We start from the raw sequence: 25920 nt of genomic DNA, 5'->3' as shown, positions 1-25920 counted from the left end.
ACTTATTTGAGCATCCTGATGGGTCAGCAGGAAGTGAAGGGCACACTTGCTATCCCTTCAAATAAACCTCTGACTCCTTCTGTGTTTGCACTATTTAATTGTTGCAGTTTTACACAGATATGCGTGCACATGTATGTGTACATGCATAAAATGAAGAAATCAATGGATTACATATTCACAAGATGGAACCTTGGCACCTCCAAGTCTTCCAGTATTTTCTCACTGCTATTACACCCAGCTGTCCCATTTCCTCTTGTGTGAACATTTGAGGTCATTATCCAGGTATACTTTGTTGGATAGGTGTTTGTTTAGCACCGACTCAGCTTCACGCAAGCAAGGAATTTCTTTGTACCCTGGCATACATGACAATAAAGTATTCTGAGCATGTTTTGCCTCCCTTTATAAGGTACACCAACCCCAAACATGAAAGGACCTCTTCTCCTCACCCTGAACTTGTGAATTTTATCAGGGCCAATGATGGTGGCTCTGGGTGACCACGTGCATGACTGAAAAATGGTACGTGCATCACCAGTTCCAGGAAACGTGGGAACAATACTGATTGGTACACATTCCAAGATTTCCACCTAGCCTCCGCAGTATGACCGCTTGTTTCCATTTGATGTATCCCCAGACTAGTTTGCTTGAACACTGTACATTGGCTTTCCAAGCTGTTGTCATCAGTCCCATAAAGAATAAAGCCTGCTGAAACTGGATTGTGCAAAGTAGATGTTTTCATTTGGCTTTATCTGGTGCAAATTAACCACCAGCTGTTACCTGTCATTATTCTGGTGCTGGGTTAATGATTAGAATCCTTGAGGACTCCTTCCTGTCTCTTTCCTGTCTCATCCCTGACAGCAACTAATAATATTAATTTGCTTTGTCCAAATGCAAAACAATATTTCACACGGTACGTTGTGTACTTCAGCTTCAGTTGTTAGCAGCCTAAAGTTAAATCACCGGATAATTTTGTGTGTCTTCTTGGATACAACCATTGTTGATTTTAATACTCGTAGTCATTTTTTTTCCTGAATGGATAAATCATAGCTTGTTTCAACAATGATGCTAAGAAAACAAACACACCAACGTTAATGTGAAAAAACCAGCCTTTTACACTTTGTATTAGTCAGACCTGATCAGCTCTTGTAGTTGCATTGTTTATGCCGCTTGTTTCTGGTTAATTGTGACCCCAAGCATATTGGTGGGTGACTCTGTGATAATGCTATTGAATATCAAGGGTAAGGATGGTTGTTGCTTGGCACTTGTGTGCCATTAATGCAACTTGCAAATTTTTAGCCCGTGCTTGAACATTGTCTAGGTTTTGCTGCATGTAGGTATGGTCTGCTTCATTTCCTGAGGAATTTTTAATGAACTTAGTCTTATGCAAACATCCCAACTTCTGAACATGTGATGAAAGGAAGATCATTGATGAAGAAGCTAAAGATAGTCGGGACTAGGATACTGGCCTGAGGAACTTCTGCAGTGATGTTCTGAGGCTGAGGTGACCGACAACCAATAACCACAGCCGTCTTTCTTTGTGCGAGGTATAACTTCAACCACTGGAATGTTTTCCCCTTGTAGCCCATTGACTTCAGCTATACCAGGGCTCCTTAATGCTACACTCTATCAAATGCTGCTTTTATATCAAGGGTGGTCGTTCTCTTCTCACCTCTGCAGTTTACCCCTCTGTTCCATGTTAAGACCAAGGTTGTGATGGGGTCTGAAGCCAAGTGATTTGGCAAAATCTGAAACTGAGTATCAGCGTGCAGGTTATTAGTGAATAAGTACCGGTGGCAGCATGGCTAATGTTATCTTCCATCACATTACTGATGATTGAGTACACTGGGCTAGAATCAACCAGATTGGATTTGTCCTGTGTTTTGTGAATTGGATATACCTGGCAATTTTCCACATGGGTGAGTAAATGTGACTGTACTGGAACAGTCTGGTTGGACCCGCATCTGGTTCTGGAGTGTTCCATCTTCTGTGCTACAGCTGGGATGTTGCCAGTATCTAGTGTTCAAAGACTGTTTCTGTGATGCTTCAGTTCTCAGGAGGAAGCTGAAGTGGATTATCCACATGATGTTCACGAGCTATGTGGGATTTTTACAATAAAACAGTTATTCTGTGATCATATTTGCTAATGACCTGTTCTCTTTTTTTAAAATCTCAATAACTAACTAAATTTAAATGCCACAGCTGACCTAGTCTCTATTATTAGTCCGCAATTTAACCACTCATAACACAGTGTTGACCATTTTGAGTGATGTTGAAACTGCACTTAATCAAATAGAGTGTATTTCAAACACTCTCTTGATATGCATATTGGAAAGGTTTAAAATACCAGGTGAACAATTTATTTCAGAAAACCTAGTACCTGATCTGCTTTAGTAGTCACTAACAACTCAAGTTAAACTTCCAGTAAGACAGACCACTGGGGTCCATGGCCAGCTTGGGAAATTGATAGTGGGGAGTTGGTCATTGTAATGACACGGGATATCATGGGGAAGTAGCTGGTGGTAATTGTTTTGGACTTGTTTACCACCTGTTGTTCACATCAGTGTGTGTGCATGGACTTCATTACCTGATGAACTCATTGGCTATAATGGGGTAAAAGTCAATGATGAACCTGCTGAAAACTGTTGAACCTAGACTGGAGCCAAGTGATTCCATCAGTGATGAGTAGGTTATTGATGAGTAAGTGCCACAGGATAGCATCATTGAAAAGTTTTTTTGCATAACTTTGCTAATGGTTGGAATATACTGATTGGGAAAAAAAGTTGACTGAGTTAGATTTGTTCTAGTTGGTATCGGATAACACTTTACAATGTCTGAGCTTGGTTAGGGGCACAAGTGGCTTTGGATTCTGAGTCGGAAAGGTTGAGAATGGAATGAAGTAAGCAATCCTAACTTTTATCATTCCCACCCTACCTAAACAATATCATTGTGACACTGTGGTAACCAGGAACTGCAGTGGCTTGCTTAATAGAGTTATTTTCTATTGGTTGTTTTCAGTTTGTTTTTCACTTTATTTAGAACGTAGCCTTAAAATCTATTTTTGAAAGTTTCTCTAGTGTATCCAGTTTATCCACAGTGCATGTTTTCCAGTGGGGCTTCCTCTTACCAGGGAGAGACGGATAGCAGAAGCTGGGTAAATGGATTTGAAAGGCATTGATGCAGAAACCATGAATGGTCCCCGCCGCCAGTGTGCACAGACACAGGAACTTGTTTGGACATCTCTCTGAACTTGTGTTATTTGGTTATGGTTCATCCCAGAAGTTCTGAAAATGCTTTGTACCATTTTACATGGAGAGATGTAAACTTCCTGAAGGAAGAGAGCAACATTTGCTGCAGTTCATAAAGTCACTACTCCACCTAATTAGCCAGTGCTCTGGAAATTCCAGGGAGAACCAACCAGTTCGACCAGCTTGTGTGCATTTTCGAATAAGCCAATTAATTAATCACTGTTCTCTAAGCAGACCAGGGTAACGTCATTCACACAGGGGAGAGACAACTGAATGAGTAGACCTTTAATTTTCAGTAGATTGCGGGCTTTCCATGAGCACCTGGAGCTTCAGATTTTCCTTGGATAGCCATAGGTGCACCTCCTACCATCAGCCCATGACATTAATTCAGCCAAAGGGGAATTAATTAATGCTGAATTAATGTGTGCAATTTCATCCACATCAGTGCACGTTATGTGGGAGGCAGCCGTGATTCATTTGTCCCTTGACAATCCAGTCATCCCATAGTCTTTCAGAATTGAGGGAATGGCTGATTGACTTGACTTTCTGGAGACTTCATCCTGGTCGCTTGGGTTAGGTTGGCTAAGGGAAGGGGAATGGGATTGAAAGGATTGCTCTGCTGGATTGCCCTGATGGGCTGAATTACCTTCTGCTGAAAGCAAGCCAGCCCATATATATATAGTTAGGGCTGTCATTGTACTTTCAAGATTTAGTGCCACTGGCTTGTATAGAATTGAATTTCTGAAGTGGAGTACAACACACAGTTGCTATTTTATACAATCAATAGAGGGTCAATTTCTATGCCTAACGGTGTCCAGCACCATTTGAGAAATACATGACTCTGACAAGTATTGACAGGACAAATTCTGAGAATTGGAGAGTACAGAATTAAGGGGTATAGCCTTAAGAACAGAGGTTGGCTATTTGAGACTAAGATGAGAAGAAACTCCTTTAAACACGAGGTTATCGATCTTTTTGAAGTTCGATGCCACAGAGGGCTGTGGGTGCTGAGCAATTATTCAAGGCTACAGCCAATAGATTTTTGATATTGAGGGAAGTGGAGATCATCAAGATCTGGCAGGAAAGTGACAAGACACAGGATCAGCCATACTGAGTGGTGGAGCAGTTCTGAGGGGGGCAAATGGTCCACTAATTCAATGTCCTGTTCTTGAAGGTGTTCAATGAAGCAAGGAAATACTACAACAAATTTCAATTTAAAATTGAACAGGTTGTGAGTACTCTAGAGGGATCTGAAAATCAAACCACAGATGCTGGAAATGTGAAATTTAAAATTTGGGCTAGGGTAAGTGTAAAGCTGGTAGCTAACAATCAGTTTGTATATAATCAGTTTTTTTATTAAAGGACCCTTTCCATGTTGTGAAGCTATCTGATCCTAGCCCTCTGCATGCTTATTGGCTCAATGGGTGAACAGATACTTGTGTTAATACTGCTATTGTGTCATCAAGAGAAATGTGCAGCATCGAGATACTCAGTGGTCAAGGAAAATCCTTACTTAGAAAAGATTAAGCGTGCTAACTCTTGCAGCCAATGATATTACCATGTAGAAAAGGATGGTTTGTAAAGATAATGAACAGTCTCATTACTGAAACAGTCGACATCCTGGTGAATCTCCTCTTTATTGTGATGTCTCTGAATTGGCCAAAAATACTCATCTCCTCCCCTGTGATTCTGATTCCAGCTCTTTGTACTTACTTACAGATCTCACTCACTCTGCTTTTGAAAATGTTGATGAAGAATACCTTAGTTTGCCAGTACAACACCATTCCTTTCTGGTTCCTTCATGTTTCCTCAAAAAGTGACAATATGGGATAAATTATCCTCTTCACCATAATCTATTAATCTGTTCTAAAGAACCCACTTTGGGCTTCAGCCTGGTAAAGTTCTCAGTGTTCAAATTGTGATGGACGAGCTGAGGTACTAACCTTGAGCTTGGATGAGTAATTTAGAGTAGCAAGGATTTCTGGATTGGTTATGGTAGCAACAGATGGGCTTCAGAAGGAGACTACAGATCTGTCTAGAGAATGAAGCAAAGGCATGCTTGGTTCCTGTACAAATCTGAGCTTTGGGAAAATTGGGGGAGCAAAGTGTTTTCTTGGGTAACTTTATAGCCCAAAAGGATGGGGTGTGTGAAAGTTTGGATAATTTAATTTTTTCACATTCTTGAACTCTTCTGAACACTTGTTTGTAACAGTAATTTTATTTTAATTTACTTACCTTTTAATTTTTTCAGTGTAACTCCCATGGCACTGGTTATGTCAGGATACACGCTCCTTGGCAGGTCCTCAGTCGAGAGGCAGAGTTTCTAAAAATAAAGGTTCAGACCAAAAAGGTAAGGTTTGATCCAGTGAAATGCCTTCTCTGTTAGAAAGAATCATAGTGAATTTTACTTTGTTTTGGAGTTGAGCAGCTGCTACAATTATCTGAGGTGACTGAATACAAAGAAGTGATGTATTTGCACAGTTAAATACAATTATGATATTGACATATATAATATATTGGAAATAATCCAATATTGGAATATTATTATATTGTAATCTTGCAGTATTGTAATGCAATAATGTGAAGGGAGGGTGTTTGATATTGTGAGTTATTGTGATGGTCCAATTTGAGGGATTTGTAATACCAGAATTTTGTAAGAGTGGGGCACTAGGGTTCTGCTTAATTAAATTCAGACTCCAAAATTAATGGATACGGAAGATCACCTTCCAGTGTATTATTGTTATCAATTATTAAATGATGCTGTGCACTTTTTGTGTAATTGGGATTTGGATTTCCACTTCATTGGCACATCTAATGACTTAAAAAGCAAATGAATATGGCAAGGACCGGTAACATCATTCAATTAAGCCATTTGTTTGTTTCAATTTATGATGGCACAGAGATGTCCAAAAGCATTTGTGATTGGAAGTAAATTCATAAAGATTCCCTAATATGTATTCAGTGTTTTCAAAGTATGTTTAATGTGAAATGGTTTTATACATTTAAAAGGCCAGTAATTTTAAATATATCACAGTAGCTACTGTACTAAAAATAGTTTGACTTGGAGTTATTTTCTGTCTGCAGTTCCCAGAGTTTGTTATATTTGATTTCCTCTGATTTTACTTTAGCAAATCAGAACTCAGTGGCTAAGTAATTGAACCTAAATGTTCAAGTAAAGCAGAGCATTGCTAAACTGGTCAATTATTATTTTTGAAATCATTTTTGTTGCACCTCTTCAGAACCTTATAACCAAATACTATAACTTTAAAATATTTCAAAAGCGTAATACAACTTGCTCTTAAAATGTTCCCAACTCTAAATGTTTTGTCCTCTGTCTCTGAAAAGGACCAAACATTTACACCCATCTGAAAATGAAAGCAGTTTTTGATGGATTGTTCCATTGCATGTTAACGAACATTTCCTAATGGGCCACAAAAACTTCCATGTTTTGTTGCGGTCTATACATTCCTTATTACCTTTCCTACCACATCTGCACCAAGTAAATGGGGAATCGACCTGTTTAATAATGAGAAACTGTGTTATTACCAATAATGGGTCCTAGGAGGCTTGAAAGATGCATAAGGCAGGCAGGAATAAGTGGGTAGACCACTTAAGTTAAGATGATAATAGTCTGGGACAATATTTGTTGGCTTGTTTCCCTCCAGTGTTGCTGGTCTCTAGGGTCCATTGTCCTCCATGTTGACAAACCCTACTATCTACTGCTTCCCAATGCTGCTTAAGCTGACATCTAGCTGCTTAAAATCAGCCATCTATTGACCCCCTCCATTGAATGGTGTTTGAGGACTTGCCCTCAGTAATGGTTCAGGTTTTAATTTATGCCCGGCTAGTCCGGTTGAACCCCAGAGTTCCCCCTCTTAATCCAGAGCTTTGGAGTCAAGCCTGTTAGTATGCGTGATCTTCAGAGCCCCAGCCCACAGAGCATGATCTTCAACCCCAGAGCTGAGGACGCAGCCTTGTGGGGTATCAGTATAAACTGGTGGCTTCAATATTGCATAGTGAGAGCATGGGAGGAATGAACCAGGGAATGAAGACAGAAGCTGAAGCAAAACTGGTGGCTTCAAAAAGTAAATGGCTTCCGAATAGGCAACTCCTGGAGGAGATTCACTGCTATTCTTTTAAAAAGTTGTCTTTGGTAATAGCCTTGAGATTCAAAATGCTTGCATGGCAGCTATCTGTAAGTGGCATGAATGTGTTGATGCAGACAAGTCCTTCAATGCCATTCCAGACTCCTAACCAGCTTTTTCTTGAATGAAGTCCAATTCTATTAAATAGAGTGGCTCAGAACTCTTGTAAGATCCATTCACAAGCAATGGCAACAGGGCACTAAGATCCAGAATAATACTGATGTCTTGCAGGGCAATGGTCCCACAGAAGTAAGAGTGAGATAGGTCAGGCTAAATGGGACGGAAAGGGAATAGTACAAGCGTGACCTTGGCAATCTGCCTCTGCTGAAGAGGGAGGGTGAGGTGTCGCCTTGGGGAGCAGGGAGGAAAGGGGCAGAATGAATGTTGAGAGTTTTTGGGGAAAATTGAATCAGGTTGTGATCTATAACTTGCAATAAAAATGTTTAACAGCACACAGAATCCTTTGTTTTATTGTAAAGCTTACTTGAATATGTGCAGTGCAAAATTTACATCCAAGGCTCTGATGGCCACAAAGGGACTTAAATCTCATATTTTTATTCAGCAATTGTTCTTCACAAAATAAAAAAAATAATTAAAACTGATTCTAGTCTTTTTGATCTTCTGCCAGGAGAAATACTTTAAAGCAACAGACAATCTGCTGGAGAAACTCAGCGGGTCCAGCAGCATCTGTGGGAGGAAAGGAATTGTTGACGTTTTGGGTCCAAACCCTACATCAGAACTCACGATGCAGGTTTTTGACCCAAAACATTGTCACAGATGCTGCTCGACCCGCTGAGTTCTGCCAGCAGATTGTTGCTCCAGATTCCAGCATCTACAGTCTCTTGTGTCTCTGAAATACTTTTAAAAATAGTTTAAGGATATTATTCTCAGGAAAAAGAGAACATGTGAGACCTGTAGAAAAGTCAGTGACCTGAAACATTAACTCTGTTTCTTGCTCCACATGTTGCTTGAGCTGCTGAGTATTTCCAGCATCTTCTGTTTTTATACTTCCTTGAATATGAACCTTGTCTCTTGAACGTTGCTCCTGTGTGGCATCTTTTAGTTAATTCCCCTTTGGTATTTTTGATGAACTGCAGCATATTCCTGTAGCTCAGGTTACACCCCAATGCTCCACTGTATCCTGAATTATTCTTTCTCTTGCATTCCCCAAACAGTCAGTCAGCTGTTGTTAATGTTCTGGGTTGGTGTTAATGCAAAAGGCTGTCATCCAGTTTTCACTGATTTAATATAAATTTGGAGAAGCAGCTAATGTGCAAAGAAGCAGAAACAGCAATAAACAATAAGATTAAGCATTTTGCCAGGAGTTTTTCAATAGCCCTGCTGCTGCATGTTTTTTAAATCTCTCAGCTGGAGTCATTGTTTGAGTCCTCAGCTGAGCTATTCCTTTGTTATTGGATCAAGAAGCCAGACCTTTAAGCAGCTTGAGGCAATTTATCTAATAAAGATGTAGGTCATATCTCATGGGTATTATCTCCAGTTTGAACCAGAAATCTGTTGCCAGAATCCAGTGGGAAATTACCTTCAGAGTTGTGTAACGTTGGCAAACTGCAGCACACTTTTTGTTTCAAAGAGTTAATTAAGTATCCCTTTTTTTTCTGTCTCAAATGTTTTCCACAATATTTACCAGATCAAGGAACTTTGAATCTGTGTAAATGGGAGTGATGGTCATTGTCAGAGACTATTACAAATGATGGCCTCTTTAAGGTTCATCAGTAGCAATGCTAGTTACTGTAGGGTTGACCAATAGCGGTCACAGCTATTGGCTATTTCTGCAGTTGGTTTGCTAGTTTGTTAATAACAGCGATGGCAATTGTAGGATTGAATGTGGAGATGTTTGAAGGTGATGCTTTGCTGAAATAATTAAATTTGGAGTAATTGTTCTATCTTTGGCACTGAGCCTGGGATATTTTTTGGATTATTAACTCCAGCTTGCAGCTCATTATACCAAAGCTTGCGAACTAAAGGGGCTGTCTCCTAACTTGCCATTGGTAGCTCCTTGACCTTGGCTTCCACTGCAATTGAATAGGCATATCCAGCATTTTATTAGCACATCTTTTAACCACCTCCATCCCCATCCATCCCTGCACTAACAAGGTTTAGTTGCCCCCATCTGTGGTGCTTTTAAAAAAAATTCCGATTATATTTCCTATTCATGAAAGGAATAGGAAATATTGTCCTTTGATGAAAGATTTCTTTCTTGGTTCATCTAGATTCCAGAAGTGTCCAGTCTTTCAGGTGGATTCTTGCTCAACCAACAGGAAGAGAAATGAGGGATGGGCAATTACTGTTGCCCTTGCCATTGCTGCCCACAACCTGTCAAGTACGAATGAGAAGGTAGATGGAAAGATTTGAGGACGTGCTCACGGCTTCTGGGAATTTATGGTGCATCAGCACTCTAAGTGCAGAGGGATATCTGTGATGGGATTGAGAACCTTGAGGCCACGCATTGGGAGCACACAGAATTGCTGCTTGTAATGGAAGGAGTGTACCACATCACAGATTACCAGCAGCCTGAACTGTCAGCCATCTGCCCCATCTGTGGAGGAGTCTTCCATTCCCAGCCTGGCCTCATTAGCTACTTCAGAACCCACAAACCCTGAGTGCAAGCAAATCATCCTGAATCCTAAGGGACTGACTGAGAAAAAGAAAACTTAAATATTGTAACAGCTCATTTGCAGAATTATACAGTGATAAATTGAGTGGTTTTTGTATTTACATACAATAGAGGATGCCAGCTCTGAGCACTCCCATCAGTCCCATGACCCCATTTATTTCCCTGTAAGCTATTTTTCTCACACACCCATCAACTTCTCCTGACTCCCCAGCTACCCATCTGCACCAGGGGTAATTTACAGTTGCCAATTAACCTACCCAACAAACCAGTCTCTGGATGTGGGAGGAAAGAGGAGCACTCAGGAAACCCACACTGTCTTGGAGAGAATGTACAAATTTCACTCGGGCAGCACCGGAGATCAGGATAGAACCTGGGTCACTGGTATTATGAGGAGGCAGCACCACGCTGCATTGTATAATTTTGTAATAAACTAAAATATGATTTAAATATTATCAGGAAGTTTATCTACACAGTAGAGAACCTAAGGGTTGAATTGAGTTGTATTGATCAGAAGTTGGTCATAGAGCCTATCATAACTATACTGAGCCTTTGGAGAAATAATCCAGTGACTTCCAATGCCCTGTTTTATCCCCAAATTAATAAAACATTTTCCTAGCATACATCTATTCCAAATCCTATCTTGCTGCATATTTTGTTTCATCATCTCTCTGCTTCAGTTATCTTGAATCTGTAATCTAGTCACCTTCAATCCTGCCAGAGCAAACGGTTTCTCTGTATTTACTTTACCAAAACCCCTCTGGTATTTGGTAGCTGTTACGTTGCAATTATCTGAAAATATCTTAAAATATTTAACCAAATATATTTTATTTTCCATCAGATTGAAACTGTATGATGTGACTGCAGCTTAAATTTAACAGGCTTGCAATGCTGTGTTCATAGTTAACACTTTCCCAACCTCTTTGTTCAGGGCCAGCTTATGTCAATCAGTATTTATATAAGGAGCTTTGGGGATACTTAAACGTTCAAGTGCATGTTATAGGTACTTTTGTGAGGATGAACTCCAGCACCTTCATTAAATGAAGATGATATCAGATTGTGAAAGTTTTATAGCTGAATTCTCAGGCAGTATCTTAAGCAAAAGTAGGAGGATATCAGGCAGCATCGGGCACCTCTACAAGGGTGAAGCTCATTGTATATTTGAACACATTATTACCTAATATGCACTGAAAGAAAATCGTCACCGATTCAGATCGAACCTTTGAATCTACTTGTGACAAAAATTAAACACTACCTGTGGAATAGTATTTTTCTGCAACAGGAACAATATTAATCTGGAAACAGACAACAGAAGATGTTTTTTTTTAAATATAATAACAAAATTTGGGAATGAAAATAATCATTATGGCACATTTTACATTTTTTTGGCTGTTATCTCTCTGGTTTAAAAAAAAGTTTCTTCTGAGATCACACTTTAGATCAATTGATGAGCTGAGAATCATGGATATTGACTAGCGAGTTTTATTTCATTTGTTCACGGGATATGAACTTTATTGACGAAGTGGCCATTTATCGCTCATCCCTATTTGCCTCTAAACTGAGCAGGCAATTGAGATCCAATCCTACTGTTGCATCTAGAGTCATATGTAGGGCAGACTGGGTAAGGCAGGCACACTTGCTTCCCCAAAGGGGAAGTACATCGACTGTCCATTTCCCTCCTGAGAGGCTGCCTGACCCTCTGAGTTCCTCCAGCGCTTTGTGTGTTGCTCCAGATTCCAGCATCTGCAGTCTCTTGTGTCTCCATTTTACTGCTTCACTGTGAAGTCTTTTCATGCCCAGATGAAGGGTCTTGACCCAAAATATCAACTGTCCATTTCCTCTATAGATGCTGTCTGACCCACTGAGTTCCTCCAGTGCTTTGAATGAATCATATAGGTTTTGTTGATCATCCATTAGTTTAATGATTACTTTACCAAAACTGCTTAGCTACCATAATGGATTCAAACTCGCATCTCTGAATCAATGATCCAGAACTCTGGCTTCTAGTCCAATAACCTAACTTGTACTATCATGTCTGAGTTGTTACTACTACTGGATAGCTGGATTTGTATGTTGAACTGGCATCAACTGTATGAGCATTTTTTTTACCAACAACATTTGCTATTCAGATAACTTCAATAACAGTTACCTAATTTTGAAATGAGATTTAGGCCACGTGGAGCTTATTCCCAAGAGGTGGGGATTGGCCTCATTTTGCACGAACTTGTGACCCCTTTAAGGAATGCAATATGCGCTCTAAAATTGGGCTTGATCCATTGCTGCTCTGTTTCTTAGCAGACAGAACTAAAAAAACTTACCAATGGCTTGGTATAAGGTTGCAGATAAATGAGTTTGCGTAGATGGCAATGGGCTATCTTGGTGAGAATTTGAGTGTGTGGACTAAAACTGAAGTCGGTGTTAAGTCCAATTCATTGTCTTTTGTGAGCATCAAAAGGTTGAGTTCAAATTCTTAGATGAAATATCATTGAGCTCAAAGAGAAACATGGAAGATCTTTGGACTCCACAGCTTCTTTTGTTCTATTTTGTGTTCCCTCCAATTCTACTATATTGTGATGTTCAGTTTGCTTGTTATAGGTCTAATCAATAATTATGTAAACAGATTTAAAGCATTAAGTCTGAATAGACAAAAAGTACTTCTGAGGGTAAACGTGTAATGTTTACTTCCATGTGATCAGTAAGTGAATCCACTGACTACTGAACGTAAAAACAATACTATCAGCAATTAACCAACACTGCAGAATTACTTATACATTGACAATAGATTCAATATTAAGAGAATTAAATTAAGATTGAGGTTAGTATTTGAGGCTTTCATCTGTGTGTGATCTGCCTCTTCATTCCCAATGTGTGTTCTTGTCACAAAAGGCTCTGCTTTAAAGTTATTTACTTAGCTGATGAGAGTATGTTCTCTTCTAAATCTCGGGATGTGGAGTATTAACCACCACCAATAAAATTGAACTTCTGTGTTTTAAATTTTCTATGAGATGCAGCGTAATTATAAATGACATAATATGGTCTTTTTTTTTAAGTTTTCATGACTTAGTGACAGAACAGACCGCCCAAACATCTTCAACCATCTTGGTAATCAGTTATAAATGGCACAATCTATGATTAACAAAGCTGACTGTTTCCGATCTGACATTCTCAATCAGGGAACAGGCTGTTCTGAAGAAGTATACATATTGATACTTTATTTTTCTATAGAAAATTTCCAGCTTGAGTAAGGGCTTGCTATAAATTTAAACCATGCCCTTGAAAGGCTTTGAAGGTAGGAGGGAGAAGTTAATTCAGACTTAAATTCAATGTGAAGCTCTGCTTTCAGAATTGATTATTCAGAGTAAAGAAATACTCTGATTCCCAACGGATCTATTGAATTGAATTTACGTCAGTGTTTAACTTGAATTGCTTTCATTTCTTCCCCAGACTTTTGAAGTAAAAGGGGAGGGTGGAATCACAGCAAAAGTGAACTCAGTTTTGCAGAAATTCACAAAGCCTTTACAGCCCAAAGTTGGACTGATGAACCAGACCAGCAAGCATTTGTCACACCCCTTCAGCAGGGACAAGATCCATTTGTAAGTAATGCATAGAAGTGCATAATTTTAATATGAATAACATTTAGGAGGTTTTGGTATTGGTTTATAAGATAACATAAGATATCTTTATTAGTCACATGTACATCATAACACACAGTGAAATGCATCTTTTGCGTGGAGTGTTCTGGGGGCAGCCGCAAGTGTCGCCACTCTTCCGGTGCCAACATAGCATGCCCACAACTTCCTAACCCCCATGTTTTTGGAATGTGGGAGGAAACCGGAGCACCCTGAGGAAACCCACACAGTCACGGGGAGAACGTACAAACTCCTTACAGTGGCTGGAATTGAACCTGGGTCAGTGGTGCTGTAATAGCGTTATGCTAACTGCTACACTACTGTGCCTGTCTTTATTATTGTCACTTGTACCGAGGTACAGTGGAAAAACTTGTCTTGCATACCGATCGTACAGGTCAATTCATTGCAAAGTGCAGTTACATTGAGTTAGTACAGAGTGCATTGAGGTGGTAGAGGTAAAAACAATAACAGTACAGAGTAAAGTGTCACGGCTACAGAGAAAGTGCAGTGCAATAAGGTGCAAGGTCACAATAAGGTAGATTGTGAGGTTAGAGTCCATTTCATCGTATAAGGGAACCGTTCAATAGTCTTATCACAGTGGGGTAGAAGCTGTCCTTCAGTCTGGTGGTACGTGCCCTCAGGCTCCTGTATCTTCTACCTGATGGAAGAGGAGAGAAGAGAGAATGTCCCGGGTGGGTGGGGTCTTTGATTATTCTGGCTGCTCCGCCAAGGCAGTGAAAGGTAAAGACAGAGTCCAAGGAGGGGAGACTGGTTACTGTGAAACACTGGGCTGTGTCCACATCTCTCTGCAGTTTATTGCGGTCCTGGGCAGAGCAGTTGCCATACCAAGCCACGATGCATCTAGATAGGATGGTTTTATTAAAGGATGGAGGAATGTAAGTGAATGGTCATTGAAATGGCCTGAGTGTGGAATTTATCATTAAAATACATAGAATTTCTGTTTTAAATATCAACGTACTCCAGACTTTACAGGGTCACTTCTTGCGTCTGCTGTTAAATCTTGCATTTGGATAAAACAACTGAATTTGTGATATAAGCATACACAATAAAATGTTACATTTGTCACGAACCAGCAACAAAAGAAACACACTGAGCATGATTCAGTGTTAAAACTATTTTATTAATCACTACTTATGATAATACGTAAAATAAAAGTAAAAAAAAAATGTTAGTATGTTAGAATTCAAGAATGTTAAACCTCGAACGTTAACCCCAAAACTAAACTCTTCGTGTGTGTGTGTGACAAAGTCCAAAACTCCCAGTTCCTGAATGGTTCTTAAAGTTCAGTTCCGCAAGCCATAAGGTGAAACATGAGCAAGGGCTTCTTCAACAACCACCGTTGTCTGAAGATAAGATGTAGATGTAAAAAAACTTAGAGAGAGTACATACGAAATCCAAATGTTCCACGATGGAACCCAAACGACACTTCAGTGTTTACTCGGTAGTGACTTCCTCACCCCGAAAAGCATCCGAACCGTGGTCGTCCACACACAAATACCTGTTTCCTTCTACAGGTCAGCAACAAAGTGAACTCCACCGGATTACTTCCAACTTCCATACATGGATTTCAGTGGCAAACACAGTTATTGTTTCTCATCCATCGATAGAGAAAACAAGCAGGCTGATGTCTCTCTCCCTTCTCTCTCTCTCCTTCTTCTTCTTCTTCAACAATGTCATTACGTCCTTTATCTTCTATTGACGTAAGCACGCCCCACACACACATACACACACACTCTCTATCTTAAAGGGACTTTCACTGAGTCCGTAACACAGTGCTGGAGACTATTCTGCCCATTGTCCCTGCTCTGTCTTTCAAAGGGCTGTCCACTTCGGCATATCCCTCACCCTCAAACTTTTATTGAATATATTCAATATAAAAATGGACAATTTAGGTTGAGTATGAACTGCAAATTTGGTGTGGAAGGGCACTTCATAATTAATGGGACAAGTTAATTATTGAATGTGTGAGTCCTGCTTTCTCTGCCAATTCCAAAAAAGAAATTAAATCTACATCTTTCTCTTGATTTTTTTGAGTTCAGAGAGCATCTCCAACTTGGCTACTTTTAATCTTGTTGTATACTGACAGCACACAACCTGTTGGCTTCAACTGCAGAACCTCAAGGGTGACAGCCTGCTGTGGGAAGATGTTAAAGTTACACCTAAGCCAAGTTGGAATGTCACTAGCTGCCCTTGCATTTACATGTTGGCACAGATACATTTAGTGTGTGATCCTTTCATGGAATTAAAGAAAAGCTTCCAGTGTTGGGGACCAATCCTTAATGTGATATTTCCCCCCCACAGACGAGGACAGACTTTTGAATGTTCCACACTAACCAATCTTGCAACACAGAGCAGTTGACTGCATAGTCTAACTCTTCAGTGGTATCAGCCAGTAATACATATGACACATCTGTTACATAAACTATGACATCTTTCAATATATGCATGCTGCATCCCAATGCATTTGCAAAGACTACACTGGCTAAAACATTTTGTTTTCTCATATCAGAAAGCAACAGGCCAAGTGAGCACACTCTTGCAAAGATTAAATGCAATCCCATTGCGCAGGATGCCATTGAATGCATGCAAGCCACTTCACAGCTGCTGCATATCAACTTGGATATGTACCACAACCAGAAAAGATTTTACTCCCTCAACACTGGGCTGCAGTGTAATCAGATCAAGTACATCATGCAGCTCAATGTCCAGTATGCTGGCATTAAGATCCCTTTCATCTCTCGCTGGTCACAGTGGCTGCTACATTTGAGCTGCCTCAAGAAACCAGAAGGTGGATGCTGACCAGCTGGGGGCTGTCTACTGATGACATAACTTTGAGTCCAGTGCACAACCCACTTGAAGGGGCCAGGAGAACAGATGTCAAACCTGTTATTGGAGATGACTGATGTGCTGAAATAGTGGAACAGAATTTTCAAAGTCATGTTGGCAGTTACACCTGAGCTGGAATGCCAGGCTTCCAATTCAGTGGTCACCAATGCTAAAGCAATGATAGAGAGCCAGACCTCCAGAGGGCTCAATGTTCCAGAGCCAACTTCCCTTCCCTGCACCATTCAAAGCTTCTGGATGTATCACTGCACTGTGAGAGAAAGGCACTATGTATCTCTAAACATTTTCTTCACTTTTTCTCCTCTACATTCAGAAAAAAAACCTTATTTCAGTCAAAACACAAACTTGAAGTTGGAGCTCCCTCTCCAAGACTCTATTGTTAATTTCTCCCTTGCATCCCAACTCTGCTTCCTCGGTTAGATCACTTCAGTAATACCTTTTTGATGCTTAGCCACTATTCCACAATATAGTTTCCCTTTTTTTTCCTCCAATTTTCTTCTCCCCATGGCACTTTGTGGACCAATCCGTCAGCAGGAGGGAAAAGGAATAGGATGCAACAAGGAACTCGACAAATGACCAATTGATTGCACGTATCTGGCTGCGCAGACAGCTAGTGAGCCTAGGGTGGAGCCTTGCCAGCTGCCAAGGCCCTTTGGGCCATAGCAGGCCACTTACTATTGACAAGGACCTGCATTCTATGGGCCCCTGTTGGTTCCATTTTCCTGTCTGGAAGATCTAGCCCAGAACAATACTGGAAGAAACAGCATGGCCTGAGGACAGATCTCTGGCAGCTCAAGCAGTTTGCCAGTCATTACAAGATCTGGTTCAGTGGTTCTGCTGCCTGGACCTTGGTGGATAAGCCCTAGAGTAACTAACAAAGTGGATCTCAAAGTTTATGGAGAAATGCTGTGTGCTGCACAACCTTTCCATCACAGGAGGTCTGCTGCTTGTTGGGTAGAGGAGGTGATGGGGAAGAAGAATGCAGCCATTTTATAAGGTAGCTCACATTTAGCTGTGTTGAAATTTATTAGCCAATTGCAAGCCCACTTTTTAAAAATTTGTTGTGGTCTTTCACAATATTGATTATAACTCCCAGTTCAATGTCACCTGCCATTATGGAAATTGATTCTGAAGTCTGAATTGTTGATAAAAGTTGTGAACAGCAATGGTTCCCCACATCAATCCTTCTGCACTTTGCTTTCTACCTCTTGCCAATCTGAGGATATCATCAAAGGATCATAAATTCGACTGCAACCTGGCATGCAGCCAGAATGATATCATGAATAGAAAAGGCCTCTATGTCTGGACATTTATGGTGTTCCCTGAATTCCACAGATAACAAGAGTTTACTCTGTCTATTACCAATGCATCTTGCAAGAATTTCTCCAGTTACCACAATTTATCAGAATCAGGTTTATTATCACTGACTTGGATGGCATGAAATTTGTTGTTTTGCAGCAGCAGCAGTCCAAAGACACAAACTATCAATTAGAAAAATAAATAAATAGTGCAAATGAAAAAGGAATAACGAAGTAGTGTTCATGGACCATTCAGAAATCTGATAACAGAGGGCAAGAAGCTGTTTCTGAATCATTGAGTGTGGGTCTTCAGGCTCCTGTACCACCTCCCCGATGGTAGTGATGAGAAGAGGGTATGTCCTGGATGGTGAGGGTCCTTAGTGATGGATGCCGCCGCCTTGAGCCACCGCCCCTTGAAGATGTCCTCGATGGTGGGGGGTTTGTGCCCGTGATGGAGTGGGCTGAGTCCACGTGGGCACAACCCTATCGTCCTATCCTATCCTATTTTCCAGTGGATTTCATGGTTATCTGCCCAAGTTATGCCAAAGAAACTTGGTGAAAATTTTCCTAGTATCATGTCCCATCCTTCAGCATCACAGTAGAACTGTTATTGCTGTAATAATCCAGAAAGAATTGACAAACAAATAAAGGAGTGGAGAATGAAGCGTAGTATGAGGGTTGCAACAAAATCTTAGCTGCAAAGTTGGAGTTGTACAGGTTTATTCTGTAATACAGAGTGTAGGGCTAGAGGTTCAGGTGTCAATGGTAAAGAAGCAAAGGATAGGGTGGTGCAGAGGTAGAATACTCCTATACCAGATGCATGAACAGTTAACAATATCTCTGTTATTTACAGGTACAACATAACGAATAAGGAAACTTTTTTTGACAATGCGACTCGAAGTCGAATAGTAAGTCAGACTATCAAAATGAACAGTGAAGCTACTTATAAATACCTTGACCATGAAAGCACCAGTTGGATTCCCTTGTATCTCATTGCTTGGTTTGGAGAAAGCTGTCCAGTATGCCCACAGTGAACCAGTGTTGGATCTCACTAACAGTTTTGCATATATCACACCTATCTTCTAGCAATCAGGATGCAATCCAAATTTTGACTTTCAGTCTGCCCAAATAACCTGGTTCTTGCCAGCTGCCAGGTTGGTGAATCAGCCCCCACATTTGTATTGAGTTTAACATCAAATGGCCTTGTGTTTGGTCTAAGCACTCGTGAAAATTACCATTGAACAAATTCCTTTTGATTGGTATTTATTCCTGTTCTGCTGGAATACCATTAATCTGTTGACTTAGTGCTCAATTATATTTTTGGGATGTCTAGGAACATTTATCTTAATTGGTAAATAAATATCATTTCAGAAATATGTATTGATATGAGTCTTTATGATATGATTAAAATGAGTCTTACATAGAAACATAGAAAACCTACAGCACAATACAGGTCCTTCGGCCCACAAAGTTGTGCTGAAAATGTCCCTACCTTAGAAATTACTAGGCTTACCCATAGCCCTCTATTTTTCTAAGCTCCATGTACCTATCCAAAAGTCTCTTAAAAGACCCTATCGTATCCGCCTCCACCACCATTGCCGGCAGCCCATTGCACGCACTCCCCACTCTGAGTAAAAAACTTACCCTTTATGGATCCGGGAAGAGCATAAGAGTACACTACAGTCCAGCTATATGAGTCTTTTTAAAAAGAGTCATACTTCTCATTCCTCCTTCTGGATCATGACTCCAAAATTGAGCCCAACAACCCTTATTTCAAAAATAAAAACTGCTCTACCATAAACATCTCAACAAAGGACTCTTTTAAAAACTTCCAGTATCACAGAGGTTTCATTCTGTCTGTGCTAAATGCACTTTTGAAGGCAAAATGTACATGGTGTTGCAAGAGATGGAAACTTGAGCCAGATTTTAATTTATATATCTTTCCATGTATTCTGCAACCTTAATGCACAATATATTAAGGGCTTATTGCTTAGGCCCAGGAGTAACTTGTGCTTTACAGCAGCACTTTGGGACATTGATATTCTCTTGTGTTGATGCTGATGCAGCTTTACTTTGGATTATTGATTTTTTTTTAAACTTCCATATAGGTTTATGAAATTTTGAAACGAACTTCGTGTGAAAGAGCCAGACATAACATGGGTAAGACTGTTTCACAGTCCATGAAAGCTCCTTTCAGGGTGATCTTAAAATATTTAAAGTAGATGTAGATATTTATGGGACATTTTGGATTATTGTTAGTTTTGTCAGATATTGATGAATCTTAATATAAAAACAGAACATGCTGGAAATACTCAGCAGGTCAGGCAGGATCTGTGGAAGGAGAAACAGAGTTAACAGTTCAGGTCATTTTCTGTTTTTATTTTAGATTTCCAGCGTCTGTAGTTTTATTTTGATTTATTTTTCTATTTGTGATAACATTTTTGTTGGCTGTGCTTTTATGAAAGATCTTGAAGAAATAATGCTTCTTTTCGATTTGTTGAAGTCCCAGTGGGCTAACTTAGAACAACAGATTCAGAAAACTTGATTTGGATGAAGAGTGTGAACCAGGAGGATTTTGAAGAGCATTGTAACATGGCCCAATTGTCTGAAACTGGACAGGCAGGCTGATCAACTAGCCAGTGGACTTGCTATCCTATATTCCATTCCCTTCCCACAATATGCCTGCTTTTCCTCAAGCAATATTTAAAAACCAGGTTGGGCTCAGATTACATCACTGAGACTTCGCTTCTATTCTAACGTGAACTAAACATGAAGAGGCCTAGAAAATCTGATTTAGTTTTGTTTCCTTTATGGATCCAGGAAGAGCATAAGAATACACTACAGTCCAGCTGTATGAGGTTGACGTTGGCTTCCCCTGACTCTGGCTTTCCTCCTTCCCTGACTGGAAGTCCCAAAGCCCCTCCCCATGACTGGAAGTCAGGGAGTGTTCCTTTGGTCCAGCCACCACTTCCTGAACATAGTCTTTCATGCTGTCCGGTTTCTTGTAATGAAAAGTATTCTGTTAAATGTTACCAGCTTTGTCACAGATCATGGGTAAAAATTGCACAGATGGTCTAACAAAGTCTGAGTGTTCAAGGGTACTGTAAATTACCACTATTTTCCCCCAAAAGGAGAGTCTGCTTTTGAAGTTATGATGAGCATATGAATATTTAATGAATTAATAAGGTGCCTCTATGCTATTTTAATAGAGGCAGAAGGCATTCATAATAGAACTCCACACATCATTTTTCTGGAATTTCATACCAAGACATCTGGCCTAAAAGTTCTGCCACACCTAAAGTGGTGCATTAAAACCACACTGTGTAGGGGCTCATACTGCTCCTCGTGGCAGCCAAAATGGTGATGCTAGTGGAGGAGTCCAGGTAGGCTCACATCCTAGTGGTGGGGGCAGGAGGAGGATGGGGTCTGGCATTAGGAAACATTGGACCTGTTGGGGGGGAGACATTGGGGGAAGAGCATTAGTGGGGAGTGTTGATGTCATGACAGTATGAAGCCAATGAAATGTTGACGTGAAGCTGTCTTTATCAGCTGCTTCACTTGTCTTCCTGCATAGAGAGTTACAGTGATAAAATGAGAAAACCCTAAGTTTTTTGTGTTCTTTACAGGATGATGTGTGATAGAAATTCATAATGTAAATTTGCTTTTCAGGTATAACAGCTTTAATAGCAAATGGTGTCTATGATTCAGCCTACCCACTTCATGATGTAAGTCTGATATCTGCTGTGTTAAGTTGTTTTCTAAAAGGAATACATGCACAATAATGTATGGCTTGGTGGTGGAGCAGAATGTTGCTACAGTGGGCTGTACAATACAGTGGAATAAAGTGAACAGACAATAACTCTCAACATAGTGAGTTACTTACCAGAAGCATGTGGCAAATTAAAGTGAAAAAGTGAACAAGGTTAAGGAGACAAAAGGGGTTATTCTGAGAGTGTAAAATAGACAACAGAAGTCGGCTTCTTGCTAGGTAACTCGCCTGATTTTCAGTTTTATTGAGGTCAGCATTTTGAAGGAAACAATCTGACATCTGAGAAAATAAAGTTACTTAATTAAGGGAAAGAAAAATATACAGTAAACAAGCAATGGCACTAAATAATAATTATCATTGTTCAGATTGTCACGAGTAATATTAATTCACATTAAATAATATAATTAATATACTCTGTGCCAATCGTGGAACATGCTTCTGCCGGTGGTAGTTGAGGCAAAGAATACAGAGGATTTTAAGAGGAGGCTAGATAAATGAATACGGAGGAAAAGATCACTCTAATAAGGTTAGATGGGATACGGAAGGGGGAGGTTTGAATGGAGCACAAAAGCTGGCATAGACTAAATGGGTAGAATGTCCTTTTTACCATCCTATGTAATTCCATGTAACATTTGTTTTACAAAGGGTGATTATGAAGGCCCTGACCCAGAAGAGAATGAGCGCAGGGTAAGGGAGTCATCTACACTATTCCTTACTAATACCATCTCTTGCATTTTAAGAGTTTGAAAAGATGTAGTGAAAATGTATTGATAACAGTTACAATGTGTTGGCTATTGCAGATTCAAAACATGATCAACTAAAAACAATGTCATTAACTTCATTATAATGGAGATATTTGTGTTTCTGACTTGAGATAGCACTGTATTTATAATGCCTTCTGAAATATTAATATTGTCTTTTGACATTACAGCTGCTGTATCAAGAGTGGGCACGATATGGAGTGTTCTATAAATATCAGCCAATTGATCTAATAAGGTAGTTTCCGACATGTTCTTTTGAGATTCCTAAAATATTTTTCTTAACTGTAATGATCACCTTAGACAGTCCCTCGGGATTGAGGATAACTTCCACTCTGGTGTTTTGGGTTCTTCAGTGGCTGATGAGGCCAATGTGTGAAGCATAGACTCTTCCACAGAAGGGAAGGTGTGAGTAGTTTGTGAGGTGCTCTGCTCCTTCTACTACCCTCACAGGCTGTCTTTGTGCTCCCAATGCATGGCTTTGAGGTTCTCCATACCATCTTGAATGTTTGTTCTTCATTTTGAGCAGCGATGGGCAAGAGATTCCCGGCGGGATTGGGATATTGCAGTTCAATCAGGAGGCTTTGAGAACATCCTTCAGTTTTTCCTTCTGTCCACCTAGTAATCTTTTTCTAAGACAAAGCTCGTAATATAGTAACTCTTTTGGGTGTCTGTTATCTGTCATGCAAAAGATGTAGCCTGCCCAAGATGGCCAACTGGATGTAACCACGGCCACAATACCAGGGATGTTGGTCCGGAGGGGACACTGCCATTGGTTTGCTTCTCCTTCCTGTGAAGGTGGAGGATTTTGAGGAGGCAGTGACTTGAGGTGCCTGCTGTGAGGGCTGTCAAGATATGGTTTTCCAGGGTCTGTGAACCTTTATTGTCGCAGGACTAGTCACTATGCCTGGCCTTTCTCAATCTCACCAAAGAGTTTTCTTCATCCGTCAGACTATGGAACCTTCCATAGGTTATGGAAGGAAAGACTTCATTAGGCTATGGAAATTCAGCTGCCCACAGAAATTCATCTCTATCTTACACTTGCTAGCAATAGTATGCAAGTCATGGTACTAACCAACAGATCTACAGCAGATCCATTCTCAGTGAACATCAATGTTAAACGAGGCTATGCCATTGCCCCAGAAATTTCTTCTGTCTTTCTTGCCATGGTGTTGCATTTTACCTCCAGCAAACTTCCCACAGGACAGAAGCTACTCTTCAAAATTAAAAGGAAGCTCTTCAAACAAGGGCAACTACACTCCAGAACCAAGGTTACCCAAAACCTCTGGAGTGGAGCTGTATTTGTGTGTGCTCAGAAGCTCAGCTCCAAGCCACCATTGATGCTTTCACTGAAGCAAACAGAGGATGGGCCTTGTCTTCAACATCTACAATTCAGTTGTCCTCTATCAACCTGCTCTTGCTTCCCCACTATAAACAATGTACTGTGCTAAAGCATCACACACCAGATCATTGGTGGAGTGGAGAACGAAATGGTTCACTGAAGAATCATTGGTGTAAATCTTATAATTACTTATATACAGTCACTGAGTTCATGTGGTGGGAGAATAAATCTAGAACTCAGTCATGGAGGTTGGAGTGCTGGGTTCTGTTTGATGTATTTTTTTGTCCAATAAGATTAATAACCTGAAAAGTGTGGCCAGTGAATCAAATGCACTGCACCTGGATTCCTGATGTATACAGCCATTGCTTAAAGAGTTATAAGGCATTCTGTGTATAACGCTACTCCTCTCTGGAATATTTGAAGTTATAATTATTAAATGTTTAAGTTAAAAAAACAGCATTATGATTTGTGACAGTTTAGGTATTGTAAAATTTATGTTTGCATCGTGTATCTGAGTAAACCGATTAAAATCCAAGAATGACTCTGAATGTTTGGTGGATCCATGTGTTCACTGAGGGGCCATTCTCAGACAGGCTATGTTAGTGACAACGCTACATCTAAAACTGATTTTCCAATGTGTGATCTCTTTGAGCAAGGCTTCTTGCTGGAATCGAGGAAAATCTTGATTGTTTTGTCCTACTTTCTACTAATTTAATTTTTAATCATCTGTTAACATATCTTTCATAGGAAGTATTTTGGTGAGAAGATTGGCCTGTACTTTGCATGGTTGGGACTATACACTGAACTGCTGATGCCGGCATCACTGGTTGGGATCATAGTATTTTTTTATGGTTGTGTTACAATAGACAATGATATACCAAGGTAAGATTTTATTATAAACAAAATGAGAGAAATTGGTTAATACCTAACCATTTATTGAGAAGAAATAAGAACATTTAATTCTACTAAAGTGTTGCAGTTGATTAATGTTGTTCAATTTAAAATGCTGTTGTTTCATAAGTTGAATCAATGATTTGTGATACCCATCAGAAACTATTAGCATGTAGAACAACTTGGAACTGACTACACAGTAATAAGCCACACAGCCCTATAGGTCTATACAGCTATTTATGCTCTGCACAAGTTTCCTTCCACCATACTTTACCTCACAGCAGCAGCATATACTGTACTCATTAAGCTTCACTCTCAAAGCATCCATTTGCCTCAACAACCTCACCTGATAAAAGTTCCACACTTTCATTTCAGGACATGGTCGAAAGTTCCTTACAATTATTAATAATAAGTAGCAATTTATACTGATTACACAGTCTAGAAATTGATTTGCTCTGAGTCCATTTCTCATTCATTTCTTAGACTGCTGAAAGCCCGAGGAGCCATGCACATTTGCACACACAAGTGCATTATGCTTGACACTGATAGCATTTGCTCAGGACAACTTTTGCTACAGTGCAAATGGGGGAGAAAAAGTAATTGCAAGCACAGAAGCATTCAGTCCCTCAATTAATTCACCCTTGCATGCCTGCCACAATTTCTGGGTCAGGTGCGTATGGAATGATATCATTCACCAGGCTCCATTCTAATCAGAACTTTGACAGAGAAATTACACTGCTGTTGGGCATCCCCAGGGCAATCCAGAGCTGGAGCGAGACCACATTAAGCTAAGTCCCATACTTACCATTGGTCCTTTGGCTTTCGCCCATCACACCATCCCTCGATCTCACTAAGCTTCTGTCAATCCAAATTCATTTCCCACCCCATCTTCAACCTCTTTCAACTTGGTCTTCATCACAGGTGGTTCTCTGTTCGCCGTGCAAATGTGCAAGGTCTTTTCACCATCTCCCAAGGCCTCATTTAAAAATACAAGAACTCCTGGGGGTCCACAATGGTATAATGAAGGAGCGTGATGCAAAAAAAAACTTTCCAATTTTGAAAACTCGTGACATCGATAATGAATTTAAATAGAAACAAGATTGTGTCGGCTAAGTTCAAATTCTTAACATCCTTTGCTTTCTCGTTGTTTCAGTATGGAGATGTGTGATGAGCGGAATAATTTCACCATGTGCCCACTCTGTGACAAGTCCTGTGACTACTGGCATCTCAGTACTGCATGCGCCACAGCCCGTGCCAGCCATTTGTTTGACAATCCTGCTACTGTCTTTTTTTCCATCTTTATGGCCCTCTGGGGTAAGAAATACCTTATCTGCTGCTCAAAGTTTAGT

The 25920-nt window shown here is 40.1% G+C and overlaps 1 protein-coding gene across 1 annotated transcript in view; it reads left to right on the top strand.

Annotated features, from left to right (window-relative positions):
* Window positions 1-25920, top strand: part of LOC127580305 (anoctamin-2-like) — a 96468-nt gene that overhangs the window by 13236 nt on the left and 57312 nt on the right. Inside the window, exons 4-12 of the mRNA XM_052033591.1 lie at window positions 5494-5592; window positions 13464-13612; window positions 18665-18719; window positions 19920-19971; window positions 21481-21536; window positions 22226-22267; window positions 22512-22576; window positions 24428-24562; window positions 25725-25885. Of these exons, the coding sequence (XP_051889551.1) occupies window positions 5494-5592; window positions 13464-13612; window positions 18665-18719; window positions 19920-19971; window positions 21481-21536; window positions 22226-22267; window positions 22512-22576; window positions 24428-24562; window positions 25725-25885 (814 nt within the window). The remainder of the gene's footprint in view (window positions 1-5493; window positions 5593-13463; window positions 13613-18664; window positions 18720-19919; window positions 19972-21480; window positions 21537-22225; window positions 22268-22511; window positions 22577-24427; window positions 24563-25724; window positions 25886-25920) is intronic.

This window comes from Pristis pectinata, chromosome 19, assembly GCF_009764475.1.
Source record: "Pristis pectinata isolate sPriPec2 chromosome 19, sPriPec2.1.pri, whole genome shotgun sequence".
Classification (NCBI taxonomy): Eukaryota; Metazoa; Chordata; class Chondrichthyes; order Rhinopristiformes; family Pristidae; genus Pristis; species Pristis pectinata.
Note: the sequence above shows the minus strand (reverse complement) of the source record. Positions and strands in the feature narration are given on the sequence as shown.